The sequence below is a fragment of the Sinohyriopsis cumingii genome, chromosome 8 (assembly GCF_028554795.1).
Source record: "Sinohyriopsis cumingii isolate HCF-2022 chromosome 8, ASM2855479v2, whole genome shotgun sequence".
Classification (NCBI taxonomy): Eukaryota; Metazoa; Mollusca; class Bivalvia; order Unionida; family Unionidae; genus Sinohyriopsis; species Sinohyriopsis cumingii.
The window spans coordinates 122558243-122570542 of NC_142968.1; the positions used below are offsets into that span (position 1 = coordinate 122558243).

General features: G+C 36.0%; 1 protein-coding gene across 1 annotated transcript in view; it reads right to left on the reverse strand.

The window, feature by feature from the left end:
* The window catches only part of LOC149794548 (vitamin D(3) 25-hydroxylase-like), a 98963-nt gene extending 90182 nt beyond the window's left edge, over positions 1-8781 (reverse strand). Inside the window, exon 1 of the mRNA XM_089968813.1 lies at positions 8255-8781. Within this exon, the coding sequence (XP_089824939.1) occupies positions 8255-8290 (36 nt within the window). The 5' untranslated portion in view covers positions 8291-8781. The remainder of the gene's footprint in view (positions 1-8254) is intronic.
* Positions 8782-12300: the final 3519 nt, after the last annotated feature.

Sequence of the window (12300 nt, forward strand, 5' to 3'; positions counted from 1 at the left end):
AAGGTAGTAATCGTGTAATTAATACCAAATTCAGATTATTGTAAGGTAGTAATAGTGTAATTAATAGAAAACTCTGATTAGTGTAAGGTAATAATCGTGTAAATAATAGCAAACACGGATTATTGTAAGGTAGTAATCGTGTAACCAATAGCAAATTCAGATTATTGTAAGGTAGTAATCGTGTAACTAATACCAAATTCAGATTATTGTAAAGTAGTAATAGTGTAACTAATAGCAAACACGGATTATTGTAAGCTATTAATCGTGTAACTAATAGCAAATTCGGATTATCAAAAGGTAGTAATCTTGTAACTAAAAGCAAATTCGGATTATTACAAGGTAGTAATCTTGTAAGTAATAGCAAACACTAATTATTGTAAGGTAGTAATCGTGTAACTAATAGCAAATTCAGATTATTGTAAGGTAGTAATCGTGTAAATAATAGCAAACACGGATTATTGTAAGGTAGTAATCGTGTAAATAATAGCAAACAATGATTATTGTAAAGTAGTAATCGTGTAATTAATAGCAAACACGGATTAATGTAAGGTAATAATAGTGCAATAATAGCAAACTTGGATCATTGCAGGTCAGTAATTGTACAAATTACAGTAAACTGTTCTTTGTTAAAGATTTTTTCGTAAACATTTTCAAACCACGTGCAGTCGTACACACGTGCATGTCCCGAAAAAAAAAACGTGTGTGGGTTTCAATTAGAGCAACTTTTCACTCACAAGCAATCAAAAGTGACATAACAAATGTAAAGTAATTCCTGAATAACTGACCAAAAATGTATAGATCCAATTCAGTTTCAAACGTTTTATTTATGAGGCCAAAAAAGAACAAAAAACAAGACTCCCTCGATGAGACTGACGTTCTAGTGATGGAAAAGAATTTTCAGGAATTCAAGATTAGACCATTTCTTCCTTTTAACTGCGGAGTGTTGAAACCATGTTTGATATTGTTCAGCGATAATAAGATTTTCGATATAACTGCTGTGATGGATACATTTTACGTCAGCTTGAAACCATTTTCATTTGTGACAAGAACGCGTCGTAAGAAATCTTCTAGTGAAACCCGATGCTCACATGATTATTCCTTTTTGAGGAGCAACGATGCCAAGATTTCCCAGACAGATTATGTATTAGCTATACTCAATATCAGATTGGCACCATTTGTATTTAGTACCAGTTAGACATTAAAACGTCTTCTGGTGAAAGCGCAATGTCGATATAACTAACCATCTTGAAGAAATAGCGAAAACTAGATTACAGGATGCCCACTGGGCAGTCATATTATATTGGCGTCATTTTTATTTACGACCAGTTCGACATCATAAGATGTCTCTCATTAAAACCTTATACAGATATGACCATTCATTTTAAAAAGTAGTGATAACAATATTTTCAAGATGGCCACTGTCGCAGGCATACTGAACGTCTGGATCGTACCATCAGGACCAACTAAATATTATTTTTTAAAAACCCAATATTGATAGAATAATAAGAGCAGTGATAAATAATGGCGCTGTTGTGACCATAATCATATTAGATCCACGCCATTTCATTACAGATCAATTAGACCATGGATGTGTGTGTGTGTGTGTGTGTGTGTGTGTGTGTGTGTGTGTGTGATTTATTCCTCCAAGCAGTTTAGGAATAGCGATAAAAAAAAACTTATGTTATCGGATGGATGGAAGACAGAAAACGAACGCCGTACAACAAAACATCCCATCATCCCATAAGTTCTTTTGGTTTTATCCCGTAGAGCTCAGCAAAACAACAATGCTAGGATTGAGGATGAGATTGAGTTTTCAGCCAAAGGTGATTTTCAAACATACCTGATTCAGTGATTTGAGATTTCCCGTTAAAAGAAAAGTAGATCCTCAAATCACGTTCAGTCGTGCATACGTGCCTTGAGGTGAAAAAGATCAACAACCATGAGACTGGAATCGATTTATTGGTCAACCTGATTTTTCAAACAGTTGGTCATTCATGAAATATTTCATTCTCTCTATCCATTTTGTGTCCTTTGGAGCTATATGGACAAGAGGTACACCCTTTCATAAATGTCACCTATCATGTACAGCAAAGTTCTGGTTCTCCCTACTCTTCATTTTATTTCTATATTCATATTTTGCCTCTTCTCAGCAGATATATCACTTAGCCTACACAGTCAGAACATCCTCTTCTTTTCTTGACGTCAGGTCGAAATGAAACCTCAGATGTAATTCTCCGCCATTGAGAGCTATATTCGGAACTAAGGAACTAACTTTATATGCATGACACAATACGGCAGAGACAGTCTGATTAAAATCAATCTCCACTGTTCTACGTCGATAGTGAGATCTGGTTTAAATTAGATTGCGACGGACTTAAAATCACTAACGGAACATGTTTGGCGTTATTTGTCGTTACATACATGTTGCACACTTATGTTAAGACAGATGACTAAATCCATCAAATTGATGTCTATATCTAGAACTACCTACGATGTTATTTCCCGACTTAACGGAAATGGGCGGGCTACCTTCTCATCCCTATAAAGCCAAAATTCACCCATTGCCTCAATGGCTGCTTAACAGTACTTACATTATGGTTAAAATGACACGTATCATCTGAAGCATTAATCAAACCAATAAAAGTTATTGATTAATGTGTCCATGTAGGTCAAGTCATTTGTACCATTTACTTTAATAGATAGTAAATGTTCAAGATACTAACAGTTCTGAACACAATACCAATAATGCCAGATCTAAAAGCTAGGACGTGTATTATAGTCTATACAAGCCCTGAAGACACAGGATTCACTTGCCTGATTACACACGCACGCACGTGTGTGTGTGTGTGTGTGTGTGTGTCCAAGCTGTCACCGACTAGCACCAAGCCTCTTTTAAAAATATTTTTAGTTTCACAATACTTGAAAATATATTATCTCGCGGTATCTCGCAGAATCTGTTGGTAGATTAATATTATATTCTGGCCTTATTTGTGTATGTTAAAAAATAAGAAAAAACGAGCATATATTACATGCATGCATAAAACATGTCGATTTTTTATTTTAAACATCCAGTTAAATCACACGAAGCTAACAGCTTCACGTTTTGGGAAGGCAACAAAGTGCAAAATTTTGTGAAAAGCATTTCATATTCAAACTTTCATTTTTATGCGGTAATGACAATGAACTAAACAGCGGTCGATTCTTAAACGCAGGGGCGATTCTTAAACGCGCAATGGGTAATTTAATGAAATGGAACGAAATTATTCAGTATTATGCGAACATAAATTATAATATTCCCCTTTTAGAATAACTCATTGAAAAGACTCTATATTAAAACTGTTAAGCGTATTTTGGTTGAACCATTTATAGCTAATACAGTGAAAAGAAAAATTTAAAATATTGTGCCATTTCATCACATTATATATAGCTTTTAAAGACTTTGAGTGCAAAACGTAATTATTCTTACGCGAATTGTTGTCATAATTCCTCTCTTCATTAAATTCTAGAAAAGAAAAACTTCTAATTAATGTAGAAATAAAAAGATACTAGCAAGGCTCTTTTTCAAAACAAATTTTATTCATGTCATTTTTGCTCAGAATTGGAAATCGGCATGTGAAATGGGATTGTAAAATATTTTTTCTTCAAAAACAATTCCTACTATTTGTTGCTATTTATCTCAAACTCAAACTTAACAAACATTAGTTTAGCTAATTTATAATGTAGAAAGCAACAGCAATAACGACTGATAGTTTCTGATTTTCTTGAGCTACTCAATTAGTAAGATCAAGAACTTAACAAAATATTTTCGTTATTTGCATTTACGTTATGCAGTTTTATTTTTAAAAATTCCCTACTTGATAAAAATGTAAATTCGTATTGTGAAATGGAAACTCGGCATACAAAACAAAGAAGAAAACAGAAAATGCTTCACCATTCGAGGTCGAGAAAATGGGCATATTAATTTGCTAAGTTACGGGTGCTTAGAAGTTATGAGTCCTATGTCTAGAGCAGGAATGTCTATTGAACACTAATTTCTTTTATGAAGGTTGATATAGATAAACAGTTCTTGTGGATTGTAGCAGATCATTCCATGAGTCGACAAGTTTTGATATATAGGCCTACGATTTTTTTTAACAAAGGGCTAAACATTGATATTGAACGATAGTGTTCCCGTCCTCGTCTTTTAAGGCACTATGTCTCGCGACCAAGATGGGAGTAATTAAATTATGTAATTCGGAGACTGGCTGTTCATAATTAAAATAAAATTGCAGAGATTTTTTTTTGTTTCGTCTTTTTGGGAGAGTAGGCCATCCATTTTGAAAATAAAGTGCCTCTCTGCTAGCCAATTTTGTTAGTCTGAAACTATTTGCTCGGTTAAATGTAATGATTGAATAAAGTTAAAATATGAAAAATTATTATTTCTTTTAAACTTTAGCAACTATTTCCATCGCCTGTCTTCACTTTCAGATCAATGTAACCAACCCCCTGCAGTAATAAACTCATGGATTTTAGTGATCGATATCAGGAACGGCAACTCTTCCGACAGATATCTTGCGAAATGGGTTTATTTGAATGTTTGCGGGCCGACGTTATTTAATGAATGCCTCTATTCTTTATGTTCGCTTTATTAGGATGAGATACCTTAGACCACTCGGCCATCCGGGGTCCCTCTCTTTCATGTTGAAAGTTGAGTCACCAGAAGAATGGATCGAAAATGGAGTAACTTAGGAATGTATTGAAAACTCGACTTGCGCAAGTCTGCTATGACTACGTTACATACAAGTCCCTGAAATTCAAGGATCACTGAATACTTAAATGGTTTCTACAAATGCATGTGTACTCATCGTTAAATGAACTGTATATGCATATGGCTGTCACCCAAAATGTAAAAATAAAAACTGGGGCAAAAAGTAATTCACAGGCAACATTGTAATAATTGCGCTGCCAGCAATTATGCCGTAATTATACTGTCGGTGTAGTAATCAAATGGAGAACGGTGTTATTTTTAGGTCAGACAAGGCTAATATTAATAGTTACACACAAAATCCAGTAAGCTACGGATGTAACGAAACACAAGGGAATACAAAACTCGTATTCTAATAATGTTAAACCTTGATTTCATTATAACCGTGGAAAAGTACGTAACTCCCAGAAATGATAATTGATGCATATCGTATATAGACAAGGTCGTTGATTTATTAAGATTTACACAACATCACATGCTTATTTAAACACGAGACATTGTATGTTACCTTTTAAAAAATCTCGTAAAAATGTTACTGCGACGAAACGAAGTATAAAAAAATATATAAGCAAGTTTCTTGCCTAGATTAAAAGTATAAAATATATTTAACCACTCCCACAACCAAGATTATAAGTATAAAATACATATAAGCACGCTCACGAGATTAAAAGTGTAAAATACGTATCAGCTCGTTTACGAGTTTAAAATATAAAATACATATAATCATTCTTCTTACCGAGATGAAAAGTATACAATGCATATTAGCACACACCTTGCCGAGATTAAAAGTATAAAATACATACGAACCCGTCTCTTATCGAGATTAATTATTCCGACAAATAATGCAGCATTGATATTATTGGTTTCGGGCAAGTAGATTATAATTGATTCGTGTGAATTACTAGAGGACTCGAAATTTGGGATCCACAAACGTTAATATGTTGAGCTCTTTTTATTTCCCTCTTTGTGTGAATTAGGTCATCTTGATTTGTGTGAATTAGGTAATCTTGATTTGGTGTGAATTAGGTAATTTTGATTGTGTGAATTAAGTAACCTTGATTTGTGTGAATTAAGTAACCTTGATTTGTGTGAATCAGGTAATCTTGATTTGTTGAATTAGGTAATCTTGATTTGGTGAATTAGGTAATCTTGATTTGGTGAATTAGGTAATCTTGATTTGTTTGAATTAGGTAATCTTGATTGTGTGAATTATGTAATCTTGATTGTGTGAATTAGGTAATCTTGATTTGTTTGAATTAGGTAATCTTGATTATGTGAATTAGGTAATCTTGATTGTGTGAATTAGGTAATCTTGATTGTGTGAATTAGGTAATCTTGATTTGTTTGAATTAGGCAATCTTGATTGTGTGAATTATGTAATCTTGATTGTGTGAATTAGGTAATCTTGATTTGTTTGAATTAGGTAATCTTGATTTGGTGAATTAGGTAATCTTGACTTAGGTAATCTTGATTTGGTGAATTAGGTAATCTTGATTTGGTGAATTAGGCAATCTTGATTTGTTTGAATTAGGTAATCTTGATTTGGTGAATTAGGTAATCTTGATTTGGTGTGAATTAGGTAATTCTGATTGTGTGAATTAAGTAACCTTGATTTGTGTGAATTAAGTAACCTTGATTTGTGTGAATCAGGTAATCTTGATTTGGTGAATTAGGTAATCTTGATTTGGTGAATTAGGTAATCTTGATTTGTTTGAATTAGGTAATCTTGATTGTGTGAATTATGTAATCTTGATTGTGTGAATTAGGTAATCTTGATTTGTTTGAATTAGGTAATCTTGATTATGTGAATTAGGTAATCTTGATTGTGTGAATTAGGTAATCTTGATTTGGTGAATTAGGTAATCTTGATTTGTTTGAATTAGGTAATCTTGATTGTGTGAATTATGTAATCTTGATTGTGTGAATTAGGTAATCTTGATTTGTTTGAATTAGGTAATCTTGATTTGGTGAATTAGGTAATCTTGACTTAGGTAATCTTGATTTGATGAATTAGGTAATCTTGATTTGGTGAATTAGGTAATCTTGATTTGGTGAATTAGGTAATCTTGATTTGTTTGAATTAGGTAATCTTGATTGTGTGAATTGTGTAATCTTGATTTGTTTGAATTAGGTAATCTTGATTGTGTGAATTATGTAATCTTGATTGTGTGAATTAGGTAATCTTGATTTGTTTGAATTAGGTAGTCTTGATTGTGTGAATTAGGTAATCTTGACTGTGTAAATTAGGTAATCTTGATTTGCTGAATTAGGTAATCTTGATTTGTTTGAATTAGGTAATCTTGATTGTGTGAATTAGGTAATCTTGATTGTGTGAATTAAGTAACCTTGATTTGTGTGAATTAAGTATTTTTGATTTGGTGCATGAAGTAATCTTAATTTGTGGAATAATCATGCCGTATTTACAATTATCAGTATCATGAACAGTCGTTCACTGACAGCAGCTATACATACAAGCTGAGTACAACTGCGTAGTAATTGGAGTTTAATAAAATGACGATCATAATATACGAATTTTAACATCATGATGTATCGAGGTTAAAACTGACAATAGTTTGCAATCGTAATGATATCGGAATGCATAAAAAATATAGCTCAGCCACGAGCACTTACACAGTAGATATCACACACACACACACACACACACACACACACACACACACGTTTGAACACGTACAGTGCATTATTTGTTTGACTTTTTGAAGATCATGATGAAAACGAGTTTAAGCTGATAATATCTGAATGCACATCAACACAAGTATTAAATCTAGGTTAATTATTTCAATTTTCAGACGATTTAAGAGCTAGGTATTACCAAGGTAGTTTGAAAATAGGGGGAGTTATATGAGGCTCTTTTCATTCACTGCCCGACTACGTTTGACCTATTGCTTACATCGGTAAACACAATCTGCGTATTACTTACTTTACATCTAAAGAAGGATTAGAACCTTGTATACACCTCTTTCCTTTGTGTATGTCACAGTATAAATCATTAATTTTATTTCCTAAATAAAAGTTCCCACAGCTGTCGAATTGCTCTGCGTATATTCATGCATGACCACTTATGACCTCGAAACAGAAACAATAAACATAAATATCCGGTTTCACCGACAACAAAACTTGATAATAGAGAATATTTTGCCAGCTATTATGTGCTGTGTGACTGCATTTGCCTATCCACCTCGAGAAAGAAAGAAAAAGAAGAATAAAAAAATAAGTGAATACGGTACAGGAAAGCTTGGTTCCGGGCACTTATGGAACCATCTCTCTCTCTCTCTCTCTCTCTGCCGATTATTCTCACGCTCATAATGACACGTCAAATCCGCCATAAACAATCAAGGTAGGAAATACTGTAGTACACAGTTCAGTACACATCACTGAATATGTAGAACATCTATCATCCTTAGTGAACTTTGTGCTTGGTGCTTTTGACAAAAGAGACGCTAATTAGTCATACTGCAAACAAATATATATACATATCAAAACGCTTACCTTCTCTTCCTTTTCTGATCCTTTAAGATTCTGCATCGCTTCTTTTGGGTTGCGAAAGTTTTGACAGTATAAATATTCTAAGTCGGTCACTTCTACTATTAACTGCGTCGGTTGATTTAATGTTCGGGATATTAGAACCTACTCGTACTTCTTCGCCCGATGCCTATGCTGATAAACTTTCAAGCGCCTCTAGCTTTTATTCCGTCGAAATGTAAGCAGACCTCTTTCAATACAGTTCTGTGCGGTCGCGCGAAAATAACCCTTAATTTGAAAATCATTATTTGTAAACGGTGCTTCCAAATGGCCGTGGCTGAAAATGTTAGACAGGAAGTTCGAATAACCTGTGTGCGTAGAAGTGGTGGAATTGTCGATGCACACGATGCAAGCGACTAGAATTAATGGCACGTATATTTTATACGTACGATCAACAACCTATCCGCATCGGCAAAGGTGTGCGGAACATTTCCACAAATATTAATTATATCAGATGAACCTAATTAGCAACGAAAATGACTTAATTTTTTCTATCGCATTTAAAGCGCTTGGCTTGTACAAGTTTGATGCCTGTAAAACGTCCCCTCAGCTAGGTATTACATCTCTTCGATGTTGTAGTACTCGCCGGTTAACTTCCTTGACAATCGGAACACGATCGGGACCTTAAGGACTCATGGTACTAATTCAACTCAAATAGTAAACATATGGAAACACTATCAGTAGTGAATAGGGATAGTATAGCGTCAATGGGACTTATCATTAAAAACACCCTTGGGAACATATAGCGTCAAGGGAAATTTAACATGGAGAAAAATCGTGGGAACATATAGCGTCAAGGGAAATTAACATGGAGAAAAATCGTGGGACTGTATAGCGTCAAAGGAATTTAAACAGGGTGGGACTGTATAGCGTCAAGGGAAATTGAACATGGGATTTTTAAAAAAAAAAATTTTTTTTAAAAAAAAGGGTAGGCAATGGAAAGGCTATCTCTTTTTGAGAAATATGGCTGGCCCTGAAAAGGGCCTTTGGTTTATGTTAATATGCCCTTAACATAAAGGGCATTTGCGACATCTTCTTGTTCTCAAACTTCGTCTTACAGCAGGGCCATACATCAGAGTCCTCTTGAGGCAACCTTGTCTCTCTATATAGACTCTTCTTATCCACAGGCTACTGCTGGTCCTGTGGACAACGGTCCACTTGGATCGGACATACATGAGCATGTCCGTCCTGAACATCATCGTTGACACAAGGGTTGAAGATTCAACGTCTGTCCACATGTTGAGACTCCTAGAATAGGTGAATCAATGCGGTGAACTACGCTTATTTATAGATACAGAAAGGATTGAAACGGATTGAGTTCATTCACCAATCCGAACACGCGTTACAGAATTCAGTTAGCCCGCATCCAATCCGAAGAGAGCAGTCTGTGACGTCACGTAGTCAATATAGATTCGCTAGCGCTTGTGTACAGTCAATCTATGCGACAGTGATTCAACATGACGGAAACTCAGAAAACGATCCAATGGGGTGCACCAGCAGGGGAGACCGCCCAAGGGAACCCGGACTTACTTTCAGAAGAGGTGAATTGGGATTTTGTGGATTTTCTCTCTTCGCAAGAATTTGTTCCGGAACCTTCGTTACCTTCTTCATTACCGCAAGTGGAGAATTTTAGACAGAGACAGAAAGAAGAATTGGAGAAATTTATACAACGACAAAAGGAAGCGGAACAAGCTTTTCTCCTACAGCAACAGCAGCAAGAAGAAGAGGTAAGAAAAAAACAACAGCAACAACAGCAAGAAGAAGTAGCAGCAAAGAAACAAGAGGGTGAAAATCAAACGGTCACGGTACTGTTGGACATTTTAGCGGAGTTAAGAAGTCTGAAACAAATGTATCAGACTTCTTTATTACGACCGAAGAGAATACGACCTTCCCGAGCTAAACACGTCAACCCTGTGATTAAGCCTACCGTACCACCCTTAGTGATTTCAACCCAATCATTATCATCATCATCAACATTACGCAGTCCAGAAGTAGGCCTTGGCCGTGGCAAAGGCATAAGGCAGTTAAAGTTGATTGCTTAAACTCACCCCTACGCCATAAAGAAAAAAGGCCCTTTTCAGGGCCATCCACATTTCTCGAAAAGAAATACAATTTCAATTTGCCAATAACTCAAAAATAAACCCCACCCATTTTACCCTTATAGTACGTCTCTGTGTATGAGTGCGTGAGTGTACGTTCTTATTTTAAAATCAAAACTCAAAGACACTTACCTTATATCATTAATTTATTCTTTTCTCCATTTTTTACAATCCAATTCACAATTCACAACACAACACTTTAATAAAAAGTTCATTGACTTCTTCTTTCTCCTTGTTTAGTCTCTCTGTTTTTTAAATTTTTTCACCGTCTTTTCCTCATTTTCTTCCCTTCTTCTTTTCTTCTTCTCCTGTTTCTTTGCCTCTTGTAAATAGAATTGTCTTCTTTCTTCCTCTTCTTCCTCTGAAGAATCCCTCTCTTCTTCCGAAGAATCCCTCTCTTCTTCTGAAGAATCCCTCTTTTCTTCCGACTCCTCTTGTTTCTTTTTTGGGCAATCTGGAGACCAATGTCCTTTTTCTTTACAATAATAACAGGTATCTTGACTTTTGTCTTTTTTAGTCCCTGTTTTTGTTCTTTTTTGACGGTCTGGACACTCTGAAGACCAATGCCCTTTCTTCTGACAGATATAGCAAGTATCTTGACTTTTATCTCGAAAGGAAGGAGAGTAGTCCGTAGGCTGGTCTGAAGAGAATTTTCTAATGACCCCTCGCAAAGCTCTGACGAAACGTTCCATCTGGTTAGTCTCTTCCATCGTTGTGCTCGGCTTGAGAGTGAAATGAATAGTGAAAGGACAAGACACACACCCTTTTATATACGCTGGTCTGCTATGACTATAAAGTAGCTCATGGTGTTTGAACTTGAGTCATTTGACTTTTTGCTTTCAAGATGAAACGATCTAATTCATTCGAGAAGAAAGAAGAAGAAGAAAGTAAGAGGCAGAAACGTGATCTATCGCCTCGTACCAGGGCTGAAATCTTGGCACAAATTCATGCCAGTGATTTTGAAGAGGACATGAGTGAACCAGAATCCGAACCCTCTAAACCAAGTTCACCACCCTTAGTCAACCCTGAAAAGTACTATTCCATTCGAGAGACGGAAAAGCGCTCCTCTAGAAAATTTAGAACCACGGCTTACAAATACACAGTGAAGTTTAAAGATTTCAAGGCTGAAGTGCCGTTAGAGAAAGCAGAAGTGTTCATCACTGAGGTGTGGGATTCTTTGCTCACTGCACTCAAGCAACAATGTCAACCCAAAGAAGACGATCGCTTGAGACTTTCCATACAACACGACGGTTTGAAATCCCCTGTTTGGATCGAGTTTAGCACCCCTGCAGAATTGACCGCTTCCAAAGTCATGGACAAGATTCAACACGTGCAACAATCTAATGACCAGTTTGACATCACCGATGGAAAAGCCACATTGGACATGACCCACGTCTCTCCTCCTCAAGGGACCGGACGCAAAAAGATGTTATTGGTGAACGAGCTTCGCAGCATTAAGCGTAGCCTTGTCCAAATTCACAATCCTCATGACCAGATGTGTTTAGCCCGTGCCATCGTGGTGGGACGAACCTATGTCAACAAGAACGACACGGTAGAATGGAAAAGAACCTGGAAAACTATTCAACAATCGGACAGAGCCAAACAACGAAACGAAGCAGAACTCCTGTTGCAACAAGCTGGCTTGTCCAAAGACACACCCTGTGGCATTCCTGAGATGCAAAAATTGCAAGATGCCCTAGCTCCACGATACACCTTGAAAGTGCACCCTCAAGAAGTGCGCGGGTCTCTGTTGTTTCGAGGGCAAGATTTTAAGGACGGAAAATACATTCATGTTTATCATCACGATGACCATTTCGATACCATTACCAGTATCACCGGATTCCTGGGATACGGTTATTACTGTGAGAAATGTGACCATGGTTATAATAATCGAGAGCAACACAAGCATTGTGG